Raw genomic sequence first — 24,503 nt, 5'->3', positions numbered from 1 at the left:
TCACATTTAGCTACAGAGCTTTACCTATTGCCTAGGAAATGTGTATGCACCCTGACATTTAATACTTAAATACTTTGAGATGGCTAGCAATATTCTGATGAGAGGGAAATAAAGGAACTCTACTACCCAATCCTGTGTCAGCAAGGAAGGCACACTGCTAGGTACACATGCATACTCACATGCATGCACATGCACCCACGCATGGAAAGGGAGTGACCAGCATGGAGACCATACGGTGCTCTGTAATATAATCCAATCTCCTGTGGATTTCATCACGAATTAACATAGGGGGAAAAAAGTTCCACGACGTTTAAATGCTATTAATTCTAGCAACCATACACTATAACTCTTTGCTTCCTTATAGATAAATTGAGTGAGCAAGAGGTAGTTCATTGTTGTGACTTTCTCATATGGGGCTAATGAGAAAATTGTGGTCAAATAACTTAAGATCCCTAAAAAGCCAAAGCAACGGAAATCCACACCAATGAACTCAGTTAAACTTACCTTGACAAAAGGTGTTGTTGACCCGCTTATAACCTTGCAGACATTCCATCATTTGGTTATATCCATGATACGCTGTAAGGAAGAAAGAATGCGTTGTTACATGCTTAAATTCTTACAGTCCTAAACTGCCTGTTGTGATAACCTAATCCACGGAAGTCATCAGTGGTCTGTATTATTCATTTCTAAGATACCCAATTCAATGTATATCAGTTTCTTTTACATTATACTCACTTATAAATATACCACTTATTTTGCAATGTATATAGTCCCAAGTAGTTGTCAGCAAACCTTAATAACGTTAATCAAAAGAATCCTAAGAGGAGAGCCTGGGTGGCTCAGTCGGTTGGGCGTCCGACTTCAGCTCAGGTCATGATCTCGTGGTCCGTGAGTTCGAGCCCCGCATCAGGCTCTGTGCTGACAGCTCAGAGCCTGGAGCCTGTTTCAGATTCTTTGTCTCCCTCTCTTTCTGACCCTCCCCCGTTCATGCTGTCTCTCCCTGTCTCAAAATAAATACATGTTAAAAAAAAAAAAATTAAAAAAAAAAAGAATCATAAGAAGGTTTAATATGTTCTACCAGTTAGTGATCATTTATATTACAAAGACTCTCTCCCTGCCCAGTAATTTGCTCCAGGCATTTGAATTTTCTTATAAGTAGGGTAAACATACATCCTAGTCTGTCTGGAACAGTCCTGGCTTATGCCAGTTGTACTAGCAAAGTGCATTAATAACAGCACTCCACTCCCAAAAGTGTCCCAGTTTCAACAATAAATAATATGCTCGCCTAAATACTGGCTCACATATCTTGGTAATGAGTGATTCTTCCTACTATGAACCTGAGAAGAACAGGAAATGATGAGAGGAAGCTAGGAGATGAGAAAGGCCTCTGCGATCAGTGGTATGGTTCATCGCCCAGAAATTTCACCAGCAATATAATGTTGCAATTACCAAATTATCAACAAACCCTAGTCACTGAAACTGATGCTCTTAAGTGAGGCCAAAATGATTTCCTGGCATATGGATACAGCATAAGCTCAGGGACCAAGCAGACCTAAGTTCAAATCATGGCTCTGGCTATCCATAGCTCTGCAACTTTGGGAGACAAGCTTTCTGGGATTCAAATGGTGATTCTGTACAATGGGAGTATTCCCATCTACTGAGCAGGTCTGGGTCGCTGTGGATTTTAGACATAATTTATACAGATGCCTACCACAGTGCCTAACAAAAACCACTCACAAGATGACAGATGCCATTATTTCCTGCCATAAGGTAGTCTTTCATTACGATCATGAACAACAGATAAAGGGCAATAATCAAAACAGGATGGATGGTTAGAACACTATAAAGACCTGAACAAAGAATAAAGAGGGAAAATACAAAATAAAAAGGAAATTTTCTTTTGGAAAATAAAATTATTTTGCCCCTAACACATGCTGTTTATTCTCACCACTAATGGAACAGGGTGAATATGTATGAGTGGTGTTCCTCTCTCCTCCTTCACTTCCTTTCTTTGTCATATGTCCCATCTCTTCAGATCTTTCTAAAAGCTAGGAAAAGGTTACAGTGAGCAGTCTTGGAATAGCGAGTTATAGGAGGGCAGAAATTGGCATGTGGGGAGTCACCCCAATTCAAGCTCCTTGGCCACACAGCTAGTCTTGCCCCACAGAATGAAGACCCTGGCTGCCTACACAGATTCTGGGATCTCTGTCTGTGAACTGTTCAAAGGCAAAAGAGATGGTATCTTGTTTTAAAAGTTTCCACAGTCATCAACCTCAAGGCAGAGAGCCAGACCAGATGATCTCTTCAGGTCTCCCTCAGCTTAGGATTCGATGTTTCAGATTCTAAATTTTCTTCTAAAAACCTCTAAAGGACAAGTGACTTGTTCATGCTAAGTACATTTTTAATAGATTACAGGGTATTTAATGAAATCGTTTACAGATTTAAAATTAAGTTTTTGCAGTAAAAACTAAACAACAATGAAAGGTCTTTCTGTATGCGGCTAAACAAAAACTTCAAACATTAAACAAAAGTCATTTGAACACTGAAGTTTGAACTACTTTAAAATGAAAAAAAAAGGTGGGGGGAAGGCATGGAACACAAAACCATAGCATATAAAGCCAAGGAAAGTCTGCTGCCTTCCAAAATGAATATGATTTAGAGAGTAGTACCAACCAAGGAAAGGAAAGTTTTTAAATGACACAGGAAGAATGTGACCCTGAGTGTGTTTCTTGGGAGTGAGTCACTTAGGACAGCACAAAGTAAATGTCAAGATGTTAATGGTTTACTTCAGTCATAATCCACATTGCCCTTCCTGAAATGAAATCAATCTCTTCAATTTTATACATTACATGAGCCAACCTATGAATTTATTTTCATCAGCATTTAGTAAGAAGTGATAGCAACTTTGTTCTTTCACATTTAGCTTAAATTATTACTAACACTAAAATGGAGAGTTAACAAGACCATTTAAAGCAGGGAATTTATGCTCAGATAACACAACTGTAAGTAAAAACAACACAAAGTCAGGAGTAGAAGTCAGGGATTAAAAAAACAACAAGAATGGAAGATTCTCTGTACCCCTAACTTCTGTCCCTATCTTGCAACTTTGGGGCTGGGAAAAATGGAGGAAAGAGAAGCACTTAAGCAAAAGACACAGAGAGAAGGAGAGATAAGAAAAAGGCATAAGATAAGAGAGAAGATGCAATAAGTATGACAGAACATGAACTTGGCCCCAGAATGAAGCTGTAAGAACTGAACTTCTCTTTCTGCAGTCCTTAGACTTAGAGGTGGGAAACACACTGCCCCCTTCACAATGTTCCCACAGACAAACTTATACAGTACGTGACGGAAAGGCCATGAAAAAAAATAAAAAGTTGGGGCGCCTTGGTGGCTTGGTCAGTTAATTGTCTGACTCTTGATTTCAGCTCAGGTCACGATCTCACAATTAATGAGTTTGAGCCTGCATTGGGCTCTGTGCTGACAGCACGGAGCCTGCTTGGGATTCTGTGTCATGTCTCTTTCTCTCAATCTCTCTCTGCTCCTCCCCTGCTTGTGTTCTCTCCCTCTGTCTCCCTCTCCCCCTCCCCCCCCAAAAGTAAACATCTAAAAAAAAAGTAATCTTTTCTCAACATTTTAGATATAGACACTTGCCTCATAAGACTCAACAGCAAACAACTCAAGCTGGGACTCAAACTCAAGTCTACCTAGCTCCAAACTCCAGGCTCTTTTAAATCATACCATATCTCTCCTGGATATCCCTTTGGTCACGTTGCCAGAATCATTTTGGCACATGGATCTTTGAGTGAGGAGGAACTATCACACTCAGCCCACTTGCTGGAAATCCACATTACCAATCATTATCAAATCAGCATAGAAAGTCCACAGGGGACATTCTTAGTAATGAAGGTCTCATTTATTTGATTCATTCCCTAAATAAAGAATTCTTTATTTACTGGAAACTTTAGTGGGTGTTTTCACTAGCCCTCCAAAAGAAAAGAAAACAGAAGCAGTATCAATGAAATAAACAAAAGTTTAGGCATCAAAAGATTTAGAGAACAGGTAAATTTGAGAGACAAGGAGGTCCAAATGAGAGACAATGAGACAGTTATTTGTAACCAATTATAATGACCATAGAACAAATAGTACATAAGTCACACCTGTAGAGCAATGATTTCAAGATGACAGATTCTAGACTGAACATAGGTGTGAAAGGCAGATGAGAATATCAAATCAACTTAAGAAGAGTAAATAAAAATTATCCAATTGAAGCAAATGAGAAATTTCTTGCAACATGAAGTGTAAAAACCTACTATAAAAATCTTCAGTTACAGTAGGCAAAGGAAGATAATGGAGGAAAAATATCACTTGCTTTCTTGGGGAAAATGTGATGAGTTAAGTGTATTACAAAAAACAAGTTACTTCTGTCTTTCAAAAAAATCTCTATTAGAAATCAGCCAAAGTTAATGCTACATTCAAAAACTAAAAATAGGGGCACCTGGGTGGCTCAGTTGGTTAAACATCTGACTCCGGTCAGGTCATGATCTCACCATTCATGAGTTTGAGCCCTGTGTCGGGCTCTGTGCTAACAGCTTGGAGCCTGAAGCCTGCTTCAGATTCTGGGTCTCCCTTTCTCTCTGTCCCTCCCCTGAGCGTGCGCTCGCTCTCTCTCTCTCTCTCTCGCTCTCTCTCTCAAAAATAAATACACATTAAAAAAAATTTTTTTAACTAAAAATACTGGCATAATTGGGAAAAAAGTAACAGAGGGACATAAACCTGGATTTATGCAAATCAATAGGTTCTAAAAACTACGATTTATAGACTAACCAGAAGACGGGGTATCAGTGTAAATTCATGTCACAGAGAACTGTGATGGTATAAAAGTGGTGACTAAGAAAAGGCAGGGAAAGTACTGGGTTCTAGAGACTGTAGACCTGTCTTGTCCAGATCAGCAACCAATCATTTCTCCATTTTAGCCTTTTTTCAGTGAAATCTGAACATTTATGGTATACCAAATGGCTGTTGTGGCTATTGATAAAAGTTTTGATAAAAATTGATAAAAATTTCACTTAAGGAATTTAACCTAAGGAACAGCAGCTTCATTTTTTGTCAGTTTTTGAAACACGAATTTTAATTTTTTTTTTTTTAACGTTTATTTTTGAGACAGAGAGAGACAGAGCATGAACGGGGGAGGGTTACAGAGCGGGAGACACAGAATCTGAAACAGGCTCCAGGCTCTGAGCTGTCAGCACAGAGCCCGACGCGGGGCTCGAACTCATGGACCACGAGATCATGACCTGAGCTGAAGTCGGCCGCTTAACCGACTGAGCCACCCAGGCGCCCCGAAACACTTATGAATTTTAAAGACAGCTTCTTTTCTCTTTGCCTGAGGAAAAATAACCTCGTTTAGCTTACTAGTTTCTTAAAATGCTTTTTTAGAAATAAGTGATCAAACTGGAAAAGGCAACTGATACCTGCTTTTTACAACACAGAATTGACAGTAAAGCTTTCATGGACCAGCAGCAAGGTTTCTGGACATGCGAATTGCAGCACTATGTTCTAGAATTCTCTAAGAGTTCTTTGAAAGTCGAAGGCTGTCTCACCAATGAACAGTTATCGTAAGGAAAGCGATACGCTACATTAACCTTCAAAGGAATAATGAAACGTCACTTACACGGCTTCTTGGGGCATTTCTGGCATTTATTAAAGCCCCACGAGGTACCCACAGTTCCACAGCAATCCTCCTGCTTCGAAAGGCCAGGGAGCGCCTTGCCACACTGCAGTGATGAGATGTGAAATTCGAAGGTTAATTGAGTGCAGGATGTCCCAGCTCTAGAACACTGCTGTGCTTCACCGTCACATTATAAAACAGTTCCCTTCTTATCGACACAATTAGGGGAAAAGAAAAAAAAAAACATTACACAAAAAACTCAAACTTTGAACCAAAACACCAGAACAGAATCCATACAACACTAATGAACAAGCATATTTCTAAGAGCTTCTTGGCATTTTAGAGTCTTACGAGAATCTGTCACTGCTCAGAGCACTTTATAAAATGCCTATTTCCAATGCTACCTCCCCCACCCCCACCCCCCGCTTGATTTTCCTTTGAGAAGAACCTCAACTCACAAGTTCAACATAAACTTTTAAAATTTAGTTTAACTGTCTGTTGGAACCTCTGGTGTGGATCATTGGGAAGCAGAGCTCTGAGGGTATGGCATGTGTGCAAACGCGGAAAATATGGCACAGGTCCCATCTACAAGAGTCTTCAGGGCTTCCTATAATACCAAGCCTTGGCAGGAAAGGACAGTACAAGAAATGATCATTGGCTGTGCCAGATCAGCTTTGGCAGAGATGAAAGCTCCAGACAGCCAAGTGGTCTGACCCAGCAGGTCAGCCAAGCAAGGAAGGTGCTGGCAGGTTTCAGCAAGGACAGTAGGTAGAAGAGCAGGGCTAGAGTTGTCAAATATAAAGACGCATCTCATCTCCTGGTTAATCACACGATGTCTGAAGAGCCTGAGAGGCAAGGGTTGGAAGTCAGACCAACCCAATGGGGTCAGGAAGGGCCAAGGCAAACAGATCCTATTCTCTGTACCCATTCTGAGGCCACTCAGGCAAGAAGGGCAACCTGGCTCTCCACCGATACTCTGTAGGCTAAGCCCAGACCCCGCATCTGAGAAGTTACTCTGCCTTCCTCTGCCTCAACCTCTAAAAAGTCCTCCCAACGGGTTCCAGTGTCATTTTTCTGAAAACGAATCTGATGACATCACTCTACTGATTCAAACCCCTCAATGACTCCCACAGTCTGAAGACTGCAAACTCCCTGGGATGGTACACAAGGGTCCTCCCTACCCTACTTCAGAACATACGACTTTCTCTGTGTCCCCCTGTACCTCCCCACATCTAGCCTTCAGACACCCTAAAAGATTGTTTATTTTCTGAACAAATGTCTTTCCAAGAGCAGTTTCCTTTCCTTGGCATATACCCTATAGCCATCCTTTTCCCTTTGGCTGGAGAACCTTTACCGTGACCCACAGCTCTGAAGAACTGGCACCATGAAGCATCCAGTCTCCTCAGTTTCAGCGAGCACCTCCTCTCTCCGTACCCCACAGCACATCCCACACGGCTCCACTGCCTCCGCTATGCTTGTGAATGAAACACAGATGTATATTATGTCTCTTTATACCCCAGTACACAGTGCCCATGCTCGATCACTTCTGAGGGATGGAAGGTGCAAGCAATCTAAGGAACTATCAAACAACCTAGCTACAGGCCACCAAGCAGTGGTTCTCTGCAGACCAAGAAAAGTTAGCAGTTGCACCCAGGCTGGTTGAGCACAACATGGTGACAAGAACGTCTGGGCAGGTGGCGGCCCTCAGAAGGGCAGCGGGTCGCAGACACCATTCACTCAGCAGACTTCTGGGTCCAGGCAGATAGCATTCTGCCCGAGGCTCTAAGTGACTACCTGTTCGAATTGTAAAACCAAATCAGGGAAGGCCTGGCACAGGGAATGATAGTGTTCAAGTCCTCAGGCTTTTGTGGTTTTTTAGGGATTTCAACAGGATGTTATGTGCTCTCAACAGCAGTCAATGATGGGGGTTGGGGTGAGGGAAGGGCAGGGAGATGGCAGCGGCGGTGGGGGGGAATGGGGGGGTGGAGTGAACACTCCAACAAAGGAGAACATGACAGAAGAGAAGCAACCATGGCTGGATTCGGGTAGTTTCCAGACTCCTTCAGCTCAGTCACAGGAAGCTTACATCCAGAAATGTTTATTTCCAGTTTTATCAAAGAGGTTTATGTGAGACACCAGTGTGCTTCGGATATGGATCATTCTTGCACCAGACTCTCCAGGCTCTTCCCTTTAATCAGGCAGAACTTTCAGCACTTGCTGATTTTATATGCGCAAAATTTTAGCAGCAGTTAAAATCCAATTTTCACCTCAGATTCCTAGAATGTTTTATTTGGTAGGGTAAAAATAAATTCCCTCTCTCTCTCTCTCCTCTCTTTCTCTCTAACAGGCTTCAGAAAAGGTATGAGGTTTTCATTACAGGATTCGGGCTGCTTTATCCCATGGCTTTGTTTTTGCAGGTCCACAGCCAAAAGCAGCACAAACCATCCAAATCGATTAAATAAATGACGGTGTAGGTGGTACCACAAAACCGTGTGTTCCTCTCAAAATTGGGTCTACACAGGATAATAACAGGCTGCAAGGGATGAAGTCAGGCTTACAGCAAGGCACAAAGTCTCACACACGCCTCTTGAGGTAGTTAATTATGAAGAGGCTTCAACGTGAGCCAGAAACAAGGCCTGAGAGACCTTTGAGGCCACAGGCAAGGCTCTCACACAGGAGACTACCCAACACTGTGAGGTCTTATTTGGATGGAGGAAGTGCCTAGAGGAAAAGAAGGAGGAAGAGGATGCTCTCTCCTCCACAGTGAAGGTCACATTGGAGAGAATTACGTAGAATAGGATGAGATTTGCATTCAGAATGTTCTTCTCTCAGAGTGGTAGACTCTGCTTCTTCGTGAGACACCATCCCAAGGACCCATGACTGGCTCTGCCGAACTGCGTTTTCATGCCCAGACTGAGGTGATTTTTACAAGTGAAAAACACAAATGGAATTTCTCCTATGTGACTCACTCACCACATTTTCAGAGAAAGCCTGTCTCTCATTTCAAGGCGTATCTTATGTGTGAGGAATCCAGAAGAAACGTGCTAAAAAATTTACAACCAATATTTAGCCATTTCAAGCCAGAAAGAAAAATCTATCCTGTCAAATGAGCATCGAGCTGCAGCTCCTCAAAAAGCTCACCACCTCAGGTTGCACACTGGGGGGACACAGAAGTCCACACATCCATGCCAGCATTCAGCAAATGCACGACCCACCTAGAGCAGCAAGTAGAATGATGCCGGGTCTGGCAACCAGGTACTGTGGGCATCCAGTGAAGAAAGCAGAGTAAGAATATGTCCGACCGTGATGGCACAGTACAGATATGTTAAAGAAGGCTAGCTGCATGATGAAGGTATTAGTAGGACTAAAGAGAGGACTTAGGTCATTCAGGAGGAAACCTTTTCAACAGCAAATGCTCCTCAACAACAGAAGACGCTGACATCTTCACTGGGAGCAGAAGCTGGAGGACCATCTGCCAGGAATGCCCAGGATTCAAAGCAGATGGCTTCAATGGTTTCTGCCAGGGCGAGGGTTCTGTGTTCGATACATACTGACAGGTCGTACGACGTGATTTAGGAAATACAAATTACGAGACACTAAAGCCAACCTGGAGGACTTCTGTTGCTCTCATGTCTACCTCAGGAGTGTGTCTGGGTGGGTGCACTCCTAACCATCTCTTCTGTCTCACCTCCTTCCTCATATCAGTAGCTCCAGAGACGCTCACCGCAGGTGGAGCTTCCTTCTACGAGACTTATGCAAACTAGACAGAAAAGAGAAGAACAAACAGACCTACTACCAGCCCCACTTCACCAGTGCACTGACCATGGTTCTTAGAAGAGTGAGTGCAAGAAAATAATTCACTGACCTTTCCTACCTTCCTGTGTTACCAGAACGTCCGAGAAAGTAAAGCTATGCAAGAATCATTACGATTATTCCATGAATACCCATGTTTTAACTTTTACAACACAAAATTATTGCAAGCAATGGTGCAAAAACCTTTAATTTTTAAATTAGTTGCTAAGAATAAACAGATTGTGGGATCATGTACTTTTTAAAATCTTGACCTAGTTGAGAACACTTCTGACTTCAACTCAGTTTTGAGGTACTACCGTGGCGCTTTCCTGACACTCAAAGTTAAGCTGTGATTGCATTTTTTACATCCCCCTATAAATATATGAGCAGGAATGACAGTTCAAAACTTAGCATTTGGCAACCAAGGCCCATAATTTTTGTCACCTAAAAACTCACCACTGGAAATGTTCTAGAGATGAACAATAATTTAAAGAGATTATGATAAATATTGGAGTGTGGTTTCATAAGATCTCATTTTCCCATGTTAAAATTACTAGTACCTATAATATCCTCGTTCTAAGAGTGTTGGCTGTGTTGTGCCAAGTTCTGGGTTAGGAAGGTCCAGTAGGGAGTAAAAGAAGAGAGTGCTGGGCTGTAGTCAGTAAACCTGGATCTAAATTCCTACTCTCTTGTGAGTAGAGACGTCCACCAGATTGTCCAGCCTCTCTGGGCTGGTAATGGGACAGTGGGACAATAATCCCAACTACAAAGGACTGTGGTGAGATCAAACGATGCATGTCCAAAAAGGGCCGCCCTATCCCTTCTGCCCCTCTATGGGGATTAGAAAAATGTGACCGTTAAGATGTGTTCTGCCTCAGGACACAGCGCTCAGTAAACAGAGCATCGGCTGGATCCCCATCTGCCCTCTCAGCTGAGTCTCGTGTGAGTACAACCCATAAAATGTTCAAATGCTGGCCATGTGTTAGCCTCTTATCATAAATTTGTTAAAGGCGTTCAGATATTTCAGTAGTAAAAGGGCCACTCCACAAAGATGGCCACCATGTCACGGCCACTACTTAGCCTTCCTATTAAAGAAGGACATTTCAGGGGCACCTGGGTGGCTCAGTCAGTTCAGCATCTGACTCTTGGTTTTGACTCAGGTCATGATCTCAAGGTTCGTGAGTCTGAGCCCTGCATCGGGCTCCTTGCTGACAGTGCGGAACCTGCTTGGGATTCTTTCTCTCCCCTCTCTCTCACCCCTCCCCGACTTGTGCTTGCTCGCTCTCTCAAAATAAACTTAAAAAAATTTTAAGACATTTAAAAACAATAATATCAACATACTCTTAAGAATTATCCCTATTACATCTATAGAACTCATTTTACTTTGTTATCAGGAACCATTGCACACTGATGCATAAAGTACTGAGTTTAAACAAAGAACGTTTCCTCAAAGAGAAAAAGGCACTGGAGCCAAAGACACAAACAGAACTTAAAAAGTTAAAGTAATGCAGATTTTTAAGATTCACTGAAGTAAAACATGAAAGAACAGAGAAGGCTGACTCACTGCAGCTCCTGCAAGAGTGCTGCAGGGCTGTGTTGGGCAGGGGCTCAAACAGGCGGTGACTCAACGGCTGGACTGGAGAGCCAGATTCCAAAGAGATGGAACAGCGCTGGCTAAGCCCAAGACTGACCACCAACTGGGAGAGGACCCAGGCACAGGTGGGTGGGAGGCGAAGGGCAGAGGAAGGCAGGCCAAGGACAAAGGAACAGAGACAGTGGGTGGGGAAAGTCAGAGAATGAGGTAGAGCTAAGCCATAGAGAGTTTTCCACATCGGGGATTTCATTTGTAGTTAGATACCAAAATTAATCAGGAGAGAGGGAAAAGGAAACAGCATAGTTCATTTTCCCAAAGCAAAATGTTTTGGATGGTGTCCACTGAAATATTTGGCATCTTTGAAGTAATGGCAAACACAGAAATATTGATAAAGAGGAAGAAAAAGAGGGGGAAAGGATTGTTTTTATCAAAGTACAGTTTTCCACATCTGATACTTCCTCTCAAGAGTAAAACAGAATTAACAGCAAAGAGTATATCATTTATGGGGGAAAAAAATGAAGAAATTACATTTCAGGTCAACATGAACAGTTATCAGAGGACCAAAAAGCCCAAAATTGGCTAATTATTAAAAGCCCATTAGCTATACTACTCCTCAAAGAAAGAGTAGAAGGGAGGTTTTGTTTGTTTTTTTAATAAATGAAATTTATTGTCAAATTGGTTTCCATACACTCTCCCACTCTAACCTCTTTTTTTTTTTTCCCTCCCTTCCCCCATGGGTTTCTGTTAAGTTTCTTAGGATCCACATAAGAGTGAAACCATATGGTATCTGTCTTTCTCTCTATGGCTTATTTCACTTAGCATCACACTCTCCAGTTCCATCCACGTTGCTACAAAAGGCCATATTTCATTCTTTCTCATTGCCACGTAGTATTCCATTGTGTATATAAACCACAATTTCTTTATCCATTCATCAATTGATGGACATTTAGGCTCTTTCCACAATTTGGCTATTGTTGAGAGTGCTGCTATAAACATTGGGGTACAAGTGCCCCTATGCATCAGCACTCCTGTATCCCTTGGATAAATTCCTAGCAGTGCTATTGCTGGGTCATAGGGTAGGTCTATTTTTATTTTTCTGAGGAACCTCCACACTGCTAAAAGGGAGGTTTTAAGTTAAGCACAGAACAGGATCTCTCCCCAACAAATGCTATCCCCAACAAAAGATGTCCTACCACAAAGCAAATACCCAGGCATCTCCACGTCCATTAGAATTAGGGCTATCTGAATGTGAAACTGATCTTTCCACACAATCACCTTCCCTGTGGACCAAATGAGAAGTAGTGTAATAAAGATGACCCATAACTGAGTAAATGGTAAGAGCATATCTTCTGAGGTTGGACCAAGACGGGTCCTCACTTTACCAATTAACCATGTCTTTTACTATGGGCAAAACATTCAAACTCTATAAAACGTAACTAAAAATGCCCATTTCCAGAGAGATCTCAAGAGGACTGAGACAATATGTATAAGACAGTCAGATAGCCAGCATGTACCAGGCTCACAATCAATATTAGACCCTTTTGTCCAGGCCCCTCACCTAGAAACTTGGGTTTATTTAACAAAGGACTAAGTAACCCAACAATTATTCAGTATCCCACATGCCAGATTCAATTTGTCAAGAAAGGATACATGAAGTAATTTAGATATAGAAATATGAAAAGAGGGGCACCTGGGTAGCGTCAGTTAAGCGTCTGACTTCGGCTCAGGTCATAATCTCGTGGTCCATGGGTTTGAGTTCCACATTGGGGTCTGTGCTGACAGATCAGGCCTGGAGCCTGAGATTCTGTGTCTCCTTCTTTCTCTGCCCCTCCTCTGCTCATACTCTGTCTCTCTCTCTCTCTCTCTCTCTCTCTCTCTCCCAAAAATAAATAAACACTTTTCAAAATTTTTAAGAAATATGAAAAGAAAAAGAAGGTATTATGTTTTCCTAAAAATGTTCAGGTTTTCACAAAAGTGCTCAGGCTAGTGAAAAGTGCTCAGAGAATTAATGGAAATTAGTGGAAAGATGTGTAATCATGTGGATTTCATTTTAATTCTCCTCGAGAAACACAACATGATGTCACTGAATGACAATAATTCAACCAGTTAATATCAATGTTCAAGCAGCAAATTTCACTTTGGGGACATCCAGATCTTTTTGGTCACCCACCACGTCTTGGTAAGAAGACCAAGTCCACGAAGCAAAAATAACAGAGCCCACTCTGCACCTCTTGACCACAAGCAGCCATGGCTTAATCATAAAACCCTGCAGAATGTGGAACTCACTAAGACAGGTCCCAGGAAATACAGCTGTCTTTTCACGCTAAGCTAGTGTTACAGACGGAATGTGTGCCTCATCCCCCAAATCCCTATGTTGAAGCGTTGACCTCGAACGTGATGGTACAGAGAGCAGGGCCTTTGGGAAGTAATTAGGTTTAGATGAAGTCATAAGAGTGTAGCTCCCGGGTGGGATTAGTGTACTTACAAGGAAGGGAATAAAGACCACAGCATAAACCACTGACTGACTGACGGGGACACACACACTCTCGCGCGCGCTCTCTCTCTCTCTCTCTCTCTCTCTCTCTCTCTCTCTCTCTGTCACGTGAGCACGTCAAGAAAGTGGGTGTCTGAAAACAGGAAAAGAGCTCCACCAGGAACTTAATCTGTGAGCACCTTGATCTCAGATTTCCTATCTCCCAAACTGCAGAAAGTAAGTTTGGATACCTTAAGCTACCCAGACTATGGTATTTTGCTATGGCAGCCTGAGCCTACTTACAGAGATAGCAATGGTTCCTTGTGAACACCCTGGGACCACAAGAGATGGGCTAAGCCAGGATGGAATAGTAGAAAGAACACTGGAGTAGCAACCAGAAAGGCTCAGTTTCAGCCCTCACCAACCAGAGATACGAGATGTGAAGCAACTAATTCACTTCTCTAGACTTTAGCTTCCTCATCAATAAAGTTTTAAGTACAGACTAATTACTAATATTCATTGATGTGCCTAAATTCTATGATTTTATAAAGGCTCCAGTGCAGGGGTAGAAGATAACCGGAGGTTGTAAGTGGAATGGTTTCCTGTGTCAGGGAAATCCTATGAAGGGCAAGGTTCCTTAAATGTCTCCTGCCTGCCGGACTGATACAGTACATTCCATGATGATGCAGACTTCCTAGGCCTAGCATCACACCCTGACCTAGATCAGTGTGATCAGTGATACTAGGATGGGCCTCCTCTTCTTGACCCTACCCTCCCAGCTCACCCCTTTTCTGTTAATCAGTGCTCACAAAAAAGCAGCTCTATCTTCCTGAAAACAGTCATGGCTTTTCAACAGCCACTTTCTAGATTAATTATAATGAATCATATATGATTATCAAATAGGCAAACTATCAGAAATTATTCAAGATGGTCATGGAAATGCAAATTTTGCCTATCCTGAGCTGGGACCCATTGTAAGGTCACACTGTGATTGATCAACCTACACGGCATGGGTGTCCCATAAATTACTCCAAGCATGCATTTGACACGTTCACCCCCACCCAGACCCAGAAAAATTTATCCCAACATTCTGGTACAAACTGAGGTTTTCTGGCAAACAGAAGCTATACCCTCAGTACTCTATATCTGGTTGAAGAATGGGAATCCCTTTTTTGGAAATCTTGGACTTCTTTTCATAAGAACCAGAATGAGGTCCCTTATGGGAAAAGTTCCAAGTACACACAATGGGGTGGATGAATCCAAACTTCTATCACAGCTCTTTATTCCTATCATCAATCTTTTCACTATGATATAAACATATCTCCACTCCGGCAAAGTGACTTCTGTCCGTCTTCTGACTAAAACGGTGTTCTTATGGCCTCTGGGCCAACCATGGCTCCAAACTAAACTGGAAAACCTCAGGAGAGCTCTTCAATGTCCATGCACTAGAACATTAAATATGTTTATTTCTATGCGCCAGTAAGAAAGAGGGTCCAAATATCTAAGCCTATCATTAATGCAACTAGAGCAACATATTTGATCAACTTGTCCTAAGGCCTGTTGTCATAAAGGGGAATATTGTACGACACAGCACTGGCGGGGTAACAGGCATTGTCTCATAAGAAGAGGAAAGCGCTTAAATACTTCCAGATTTTTTAAAGAACTTGTAAAAAATTTGCTTTGGCTTGAGCAGAACATTCTTTATAAGCAAGGGTTTTTTTTGCTTTTTTTTTTTTAATCCACCCAGCTTTCTTTTATTAGAGTAATTAAAACAATGTTAGGCATTTGGGGTATCTGATACAACCATAATCCTCTGATATTTCAGGCTATTGATTTTACAAAATATCTACTATGACTAGGGCATTAACTGCTGGAAACGTATCCACGTTGATTTCTGACAGTGTATTTGTTTAAAGTCCGCTGAAGCCAAACCATAGGCTTCAAGGAATTCCAGACAACTACTTTAGTTTATGAAACGATATTTTAAAAGTTACGCTAAGGCAAAAATGGTTTTAAAAAGTAACATACAAAGGGGAAAAAAAATTCTTAAGCATGAAACTTACGATTCTACTTGATATCTTTTCTAAAGAAACAATTAAATTTGGGCTATTTTCTCCATCTCTACAATGATTTAATAAGCATTTCATCAGTTGTGCATCAGTTGTGATATATGTGTGTTGCTATTTTTACACCGTAAAAAGAATAAGTATTGTCATGATTATATTCTGACATCATAATTCCCGTTACCCTGTCCTTACAGCAAAACAACACAAATCACATCATAAATCCTAGCATTAGATGGTGAGAACATGAAATTTATTCAAAGTTCCATTACCGAGGATGTGACTAAAAAGACAGACTCATGCTCAGGAGGAAATCAAGATGGGCATACAGGCAGGGTTGTTATTACTATGGCAACTGAATCACTCCCAAAATGATGAACATAAAGGCTTCTTTCCCCAATGCTTATTTCTACAACTGTACTGAAGGAAATTTTCTATATTAAGCTCTGGTGCTTCTCAGTTTCTTTTCTTTTCTTTTTTTTTTTTTTTTTCTATGTAGAGATACTGCAAGGAACAAAAAACATTTCAGGCCTCATACCGCTGTGTAAATTGCAACACGTGCCTCATCTGGTTAAGCTTTCAGTTTTTCTGTGTTTTATCCAAGTACACAGAACTCAAAACTAATAATTACCTGTGGTTTGGTTGCAAATAGTGTAGAAAAACTGAACGCCACAAATCATATTAATAGGTTTCTTGAGTTCCCCGGGAGCAGGAAACCAGGTCTGTCTTGACCACATTCTGCCACTTGTGGCAGGAACATTCACTGCTCACCAAAGAACCACTTGTCCCAGCTTCCCGGCATGTGCCAGCTTCCTAACTGCATCGGTCAGCTCCGACTACTGTAACAAAATATCACAGACCGGGGGGCTTGAAGAACAGACATCCATTTTCTCTCCGTTCTGCTTAAAATGCAAGATCCGAGCACCATCACCGTCAGCTCTAGTGAGGTCTTTCTTCCTGGCTTGCAGGACGCTGCCATCTTGCTGTGTCCACACAGGGCAGAGAGAGTGAGCTCTCAGGGGTCACTTCTTAGATGGACACAAATCCTATCACATCAAGGCCCCACCCTTACAAACTCATTTCATCTTAATTACCTCCTTATTGACTCTATCTCCAAATATAGTCACACTGGAGATTAAGGCTTCAACATATGTTTTGGGAGGGCCACGATGGAGTCCATAGCCCTGACAGGCGGGGCCAAGTGACTCACTCTGAACAAGGGTTGTGGGAAAAGCAATGTCCCTTGCAGCACCTCTCTCCCCCTGCTATAGGAATTAAAGAGGCCACATATTCCGGATAGCACAGTCTTAACACAGTGGAAACCCATCAGCCTGACAGAGAGCGATGGCACAGAGCTCCTGGCTTACCCCTTACACACCTAGAACAAGCAAAATGCAAGCTTTTGTCATGTTAATTTATTACTACAGCACAATCTATTCTGCCGCCAGCACTGAGCTCAATTCCTAAATGGCCCTACCCTCATGAAAAGCATAGCCTTGTGGGGAAAAGAGGTTCATAATCAACAATTTTGAGATAATTAAATTCAAAATGGTCTGACTGGATTCCAAATGCAGTAAGTAGAGTTCAGACAGAAGACAGTACATGTGGGTGAAGGACTTCAGAAGACTTTTTGGAGGTACCAATACAGGCTGGATTTGAGAAATCACTGTAGGTCCTTTTTTTTTTTTTTTTAAAGTTTCTTTATTTAGAGAGCACGAGAGGGCAAGCAGGGGAGGGGCAGAGAGGGAGAGACAGAGAATCCCAAGGAGGGATTGTCAGCTCAGAGCTGGATCTGGGGCTTGAAATCATGAACCGTGAGATCACGACCTGAGGTGAAATCAAGAGTCAGACACTTAACCGACTGAGCCACCCAAGCGTCCCTAGTAGGTCTTGACGTATCTCATTTTTGTGCAGTTTGCTCTGTCCATAGGCCCTGTGCATATGTAACTATTGGTGGCACATAAGATGGAAAAGAAGAAAGATGTCAAACTTACCAGTCAGAGGACTGCAGGGCTAAAAGTGGCCTTGGTAGTCTTCTCAGGCAAACCAGTTATTTGAAAAATGAAAAAAAAACACACAAAAAAAAAACAAAAAACAAAAAACAAAAAACTGAGGGCCAGAGAGACAGGGAGCTTGCAAAAACGGAAAAAGATTATGGACATGGAAACATCACCTCCATCTCTGAGTCTCAGGCTTCACATAAGTAAATGCGAGACAAGAATACCAACTTTTCCTTATTTTAAAGGTCAAGTAAGGCCATAAATGTCAGTGTTCTCTATCAGCTATCAATTTTATAAAAACACAGCATCTTACCAGGATGCCTGCCCCTAAGCCACAGAATGTTCAAACCATTTTCTTAACAGCTCCATTAAGGCCTGCACATTCTAAACCAGACCTCTTCAAAGTGTCATCTTGAAAGCATTGCTGTTTTTGTTCAAAATATTTAGAACTCCTCTGTGTGGATTTCAGAATTCTCTTCAGGGTTGAAGACATGCTACTTCAAATATCCAATGGTACAAATCCTTGCTTTCTGGAGGTTGAACTGACCCCTGGAAGCCTTCAAGCCACTGAGAATATAGCAAATGAGGGAGCTGCACAAGATCACAGACAGACTAATTTTCTCATGCAGCTCCATTAACTAGTTCTAAAAAATCCCTTCGAAACGGAAATTTCCAATCTGTTGGCCCAACAGCCATTGCTAGAATAAATGCACAGTCTCATAAAAGGGCCTCACTGAAAAGAATATTCCATTTGATACACTGATATGTAAATTTTTTGATTCACAAAAGAAGACAAGAGGAGAAAGAAAAAATGGAAGGATGAGAAAAAAAAAGAAACCTGTACTGTCCTCAGTGTGGGAGAAGGGGCAGGGCAGGGCGATGGAGTCATTGTCATCTCTCAATATAGGGCAGTGTTGCTTTTTCTCCACAAATTTATGGGTCAGATTCCAGAGGACTGGGGTTTATTTCGGTTTTTCTGTGTGTGTGTGTGTGTGTGTGTGTGTGTTTAAGTAAACCAGAATGATTCTACTTTGTTTTAGCATTATCTCAATTCTAAGGGACCATGTTGGCAAGGCCAAGAAACAACAGACCCAAGAATACCAGCTGAGTCTTTAAACATTTTTGTAATGTATAGAGCCTAAGTCAAACATTAATTCAAACCTTGGGCTTTTTTAAGTTTTTTAAGTTTTTTAAGTTTATTTATTTATTTTTGAGAGAGACAGTTAGTGTAAGTGGGGGAGGGGCAGAGAGAGAGGGACAGAAGATTTGAAGTGGGCTCCCTACTGACAGCAGAGAGCTTGACATGGGGCTCAAACCCATGAACTGTGCGACCATGACCTGAACCAAAGTCAGACGCTTAACCAACTGAGCCACCGAGGAGCTCCAAACCTGGGGCTCTTAAAACTACTTCCGGCATACTGTCATCTTCAAATGGAATGACCACAAAATCATATCACTTTGCCAAATTCAGAAGTGACATAACATGCTTCCACTCCAAACTGCCTTATAATTAATCTCAAGGCCTGTTCCTCAGAAAAAACAGGAATCTAATTATTAATAGGGGTAGTATTTGAGTGAGCCCTAGAGGCATAAAACATGGAAATTTGATATTTCCAGTCATGATAAAGGCACTGTCACTGCCAATAAAATGAAAAACATCTGAGAGGAGGTGCTTGAGGAGGACCAAAAAGCATAAACTTGGCTATTAAAGAGATTAGGGTGAGGGAACAGCCAAAGCTGACGTGCATAGGTAGCAGACATTGGCCTAGGTAAAGACCGGTATCAGGCAGTAGGAAGGGTAATGCGTCTAGGTCATCATCCATTCTCTCAAGTAGCCTACTTCAGTTCTAAGAATCTATATTTTGATTATCCTAATGTCTTAGTCCCACATTCCCCAAGTAAAGTTAGCAGTTTCCCTGGCCACTGGCAGAAGCCCAGAGACATGCAGACACATTCTCTTTCACATACAGCTCCTTCTCCCTTTGGGTCTTTACTGATCTTTTAAACTCGAATGAAGAGAGGCCCTGAATGAAGTCTGTCTGGCAAAGGCTGCTGGAACCAGACCAGCCAACACTGGAGAGCTCCAGGCACCCATCGCTGACACGTGTGTGACACCTTCGGTGATACCTCCGCAGTTGACACAGGTAAGGTTTGGCAAGGGTGGCCATTTTAGAGCCACTGAAGACAACCAGACTCACTAACACTCAATTAAATATTTCTTAGATTATGTCAAAGGAGTATTTGAGTGGGACACTGAAGAAAAACCCAGATGTCATAGGAAGGGCCTGGTGTTAATGGTTTATTCCACCTGAAGGAGGCCAAACTTCAGTAAATGCAATCAGCATACCCCATTGGGGCTCTCTGCTCACAGAGAAGGCAGATGTCTGGTAGCCCTGGCCCTGCCTTTCCCACTCACTGCCCCGCAGTACTTCTGCAAGAAGATGAAGGCCAAGTTCACCAGGGACAGACCTGCCCCCAAAAGCATGTGGCTGGGGAAATGGGTAAGGGGTGAGGGCCACATACACACCTGTACCCAATGCTGACCCAGTTCTCCTTCCCACATAAGGGATGATATGTAAGTGAGAGGCCAAGCGTCTTTGGTAAAATGTCTTATAGTTATTCCTTCTTAAATGTTTTACTTATTTTTTGAGAGAGAGAGAGAAGCAGACAGAGAGGGGGACAGAGGATCTGAAGCAGGCTCTGCACTGTCAGCCAAGAGCCTGAGATGGGGCTCTAACTCACAAGCCAGGAGATCATGACCTGAGCTGAAGTCAGACATTCAACCTACTGAGCCAACCAGGCGCTCCTAGTTATTACTTCTTTAGAAGTCTCATCGATTTATGTAGCTTGTAGACTCAGTTTAGGGAAATAGCCAATGTGAAGAGTGTCACAATGACTCTAGCATCACCCCTGTCAGAATATCCTAAACCACGTCTTTTACCCTACTTTTAGGCCTCATCCTCACAATGCTCTTAGGTCACAGCAGAGGGGACTTTGTGGAAATTAAAGAATAGGTTTCTAAGCAGAACATACTCTCCCAGCTCCTTTAATTGAGCACTGAATTCTCATCCTCACTGCGAACAGATTTGCAAAGTCTACAGTCTGTCTGTAGTATCAATCCACATCAGTATCTATCCATACGTAGCTTTTCTGCCTTGTGGAACTCACAGACCAAGCATCTGCTTCCCTACTTTCTCACTGGCTGTTGTGTGGTAGAAACCAAGAAATATTCTTCTTCAAAGTCCTGTCACAGAAAATTGAGCCTTTAAAAAAATTTTTTTAATATTTATTTTTGCAAGAGAGAGAGAGACAGAGCATGAACAGGGGAGGAGGAGATAGAGAGGGAGATACAGAATCCGAAGCAGGTTCTAGGCTCCAAGCTATCAGCACAGAGCCAGACGCAGAACTTGAACTCACGAACTGTGAGAACATGACCTCGGCCAAAGTTGGATGCTTAACCGACTGAGCCACCCAGGTGCCCCGAGACTTTTTAAAAAAGTACTTTCAGGGGCACCTGGGTGGCTCAGTCAGTTAAGCACCTGACTCTTGATTATGGCTCAGGTCATGTTCTCACGGTTGGTGAGATCGAGTGAGCCAGGGACTGGGCTCTGCGCTGACAGCATGGAACCAGAGCCTGCTTGGGATTCTTATCCTCCCTCCCTCTCACTGTCTCTGCCCCTCTCTCCACTGGCGCTGTCTCTCACTCTCAAAAGAAATAAATAAATTAAAAAAAAAAAAAAAAGAAAGATAAAAAGTACTTTCAGCTGTGTAATTAGGAGAGTTCCCACTTTGATGAGATCACAGTTTCTTGTTAATTTCTCCATGATGGTTACTTTAAAAAAAGTTTTTTTAAACAAAAGTCAAGTCCATTTGTTTGGCCCTTCAAAAATTGTGTGTGTGTGTGTGTGTGTGTGTGTGTGTGTGTGTTAGGACTAAGATTTAGAGCCTGAGGATGTTATGGAATTTATCTGCCAAAAGAGACCTATCTCCAATTATATAAACTTTTTCTCCAATGGCCCATCCGGTTTCCATTTTTCCTGTCTAAAGAGAACTGTTGGAACAACTTCTAGAACCTCTAGGAGGACCCCCAAATAATTCTCAAGTCATCTTAACTCAGTTTTGCTCCTGCTCTTCTTATTTGTATGACCGGGAAGGAAAGGAAATAAAGGCTTTTCCAGTAATTTCAGGATTTCACAAGTACTGCTCTCTTCTCTCCTTAATCCACATAAGGATTATTATTTTTTTTTTTTTTGTAGTGAATACATATTAGAGAATTTAAACGAAAACGCAGAGTTTGTTTCTTACGGTTTTGTTTTGTTTTTTTAACTGTTACGGGCATTTTATGGTTGCAAGCAGGTTTGGGTGTTGCTTGAGCATCTTTATCTGTGCTAAAGCACTGTACTAAAAATATCTTTTCTGTTTAGACCTACTTCAGGTTTTCCAGTATTTCTGTTCTTTGTTAACTCAGGTGTTTATATGCGGAATTTTCTGTTCTTTTGGCATGTGCAAAAGGAAGGTCTTGAAGAATCTGGATTTTTTGTCTCGTCTTGTACGTCTGTGTCTAATTAAGGGGCATGTTCCCACATTTAAAACAGCACATGATTGCACAACCAGGCAAAGGCAGACCCAAGCATGGACACTGGACCCCAAGCCCTACCTCGTGATTCTAAACACTTCTCAGACAGGGTCTTTTCATACCATCTGGCATCATTAGGTCACTGCAAATGTTTGTTGCCAGCAACTGGGCAACAAATAAAACCTGCGTAAAACAGACACTCAAATGCCAAGTAAGTTTCAAATTTGGGTCACTATTAAGAGAACCAACTTAAAACAAAGGAAACCCTTGTACAACAGAAAAAGTATACATATTCAATGTCCCTGTGATGCAAAAAGAAATTGAGGGGGTATTTTCTGAAATTTGGCCTCTCCTTGGAGATGAAAACCAGCACGGAAATGTTCACATTTCCAGCATGTGAAATAACACAAGATTTTCCTAAAAATAGTTGGTAATTTTAACCATCGGAAATTGTAATTCTAACTTCATCTATACAGTGAGTAGACTTTCCAAAATGTTTTCAAATATATACAGAGAACACCCCCCCCCACATCTACTTCAGGTAGCACAGAGAGATAACTGCCAAAATTATGACTTGTTAACTGCTTCAGATTCGATTTACATTCAAGAAATCCATCCTCTTAGCCATACCATGCATTCTATTAATTTCTGCTCTTTTAATACTTGAATATGAATTTAGCAATGCCTGTACCCAGCTCGATTCACACAGAAATCAATACTCTATGTGATCTAAAGAAGAAGTTATTTTTAGGACTTAAAAGATGGAACATCACTTTCTCCAACAGTAAAACGATAGGCCTGATTCCTCCCCCAGCTCTACCCCCCCCCCATATCTTGCCACACTCTGTCAAGTGTGTGACATTATAAATTCCCAATCCCATTATTCCTGCTCTTTTCTCTTCATAATACAAGCCAAAGAAATGTCCCCTGTTCTCACAAATTTATCACCACTACAGCTATTTGCTGCTCAATGAATCTTCTCCACTCATCTGCTCTCGCTCCATCTCTGAAACAGCATTAGACTTCCTGACTGATACTCAAGAACGCACCACTCTTGATGTCAGTCAAGGATGGGGCTGCTTAAAACAAAGATGTAGGGGCGCCTGGGTGGCGCAGTCGGTTAAGCGTCCGACTTCAGCCAGGTCATGATCTCGCGGTCCGTGAGTTCGAGCCCCACGTCAGGCTCTGGGCTGATGGCTCAGAGCCTGGAGCCTGTTTCCGATTCTGTGTCTCCCTCTCTCTCTGCCCCTCCCCCATTCATGCTCTGTCTCTCTCTGTCCCAAAAATAAATAAACGTTGAAAAAAAAATATTAAAAAAAAAAAACAACAAAGATGTAGCTACTCATCTTCATCTTACAACCCTCCCCCAGGGTTAATCAATCATTGTGAGCATTTATCTGATTTCTGAAGCAAGGAAGTTCAGAACGGTCCAACTTATCACATCCTTTTTTTTTTTTTAAATCCCCCACAACAGCCAATAATCAAATCCTGATGCTTGATTCTTTACAAAAGCTCAGGAATTCATCTTTATTTTCAAGTTAACTTCTTAGATTGGACCCTGGTCAATTCACAAATGGACCGAAGCCAACGTCTCTTCCGTGGCCTCCTCATGTCTACCATCCCCACATCCACCCACCCCATTCTTTCCTAAGTTGAAACTTTTAAAATTACTCTCTAAAAATTCATAAAATGTATCAAAGTTACAGCTTTCGAGTTCAACTCAAAATTTGATTACTCTAAGTCTAGAAAGTTATCATTTTTGTTTCTTTTCCTCAAGCAACTTTCACATATTCTGAGACAGTCACTTGAATACCTACCTCTCAGGGTCAACAACTATTCCAATTTTGTCTTATTTGTGTATGAAATGCATTTGAAAATAAACCATAACCATCATGGCGTTTTACCCCTAAAACTTTTAACATTCATCTCACAAGAATAAGGAATGGTCCTACATAACCCCCACATCATTATCCTACCTAAATAATAGTAATTCCAGAATATCATCTAATATCCAGCCCTATTTAGATTTCTCCAATATCCTTTGGAGCCGGTGTGTGTGTGTGTGTGTGTGTGTGTGTGTGTGTGTGTGTGTGTATGTGTGTGTGTGTATTTCTAACTAAGAGTTGATTAAGGTTCATATGTTACATTTGTCATTGGGTCTCATTTGTCTCTTTCTAGAAAAGTCACTCTGCTTTTCTTGTTTTCCCTCATGAGAAGATTTTTTCTTTGAAGAAGCCAGGTTATAATATCCTACATTATGAATCTGTCTGCTGGAGGAGATATGTGTGTGATGTTTTTAGTTTGTTTCCCCTTTGCCTATGAGCTAGACAGGTTAGG

At 41.8% G+C, this 24,503-nt stretch overlaps 1 protein-coding gene and 1 long non-coding RNA gene across 9 annotated transcripts in view; both read right to left on the bottom strand.

The window, feature by feature from the left end:
• LTBP1 (latent transforming growth factor beta binding protein 1) overlaps positions 1 to 24,503 on the bottom strand; it is a 403,312-nt gene that overhangs the window by 166,088 nt on the left and 212,721 nt on the right. For all 8 annotated transcript variants that reach the window (XM_086700338.1, XM_086700340.1, XM_086700343.1 and 5 more), the window contains 2 exons: positions 5,672 to 5,774; positions 505 to 576 (listed from right to left, as the gene is read on the bottom strand). In XM_086700338.1, the coding sequence (XP_086556464.1) occupies positions 505 to 576; positions 5,672 to 5,774 (175 nt within the window). The remainder of the gene's footprint in view (positions 1 to 504; positions 577 to 5,671; positions 5,775 to 24,503) is intronic.
• LOC147582331 (uncharacterized) lies at positions 16,055 to 18,766 on the bottom strand. Its single transcript, XR_015248982.1, has 2 exons — positions 16,697 to 18,766; positions 16,055 to 16,657 (listed from the first exon to the last, which is right to left on the bottom strand). It is a non-coding gene; the product is annotated as an uncharacterized LOC147582331 (long non-coding RNA).

Source organism: Puma concolor, chromosome A3 (genome assembly GCF_028749965.1).
Source record: "Puma concolor isolate L17-30 chromosome A3, mPumCon1.1.hap2, whole genome shotgun sequence".
Taxonomy (NCBI): Eukaryota; Metazoa; Chordata; class Mammalia; order Carnivora; family Felidae; genus Puma; species Puma concolor.
This window is presented reverse-complemented; position numbering and strand designations above follow the sequence as displayed.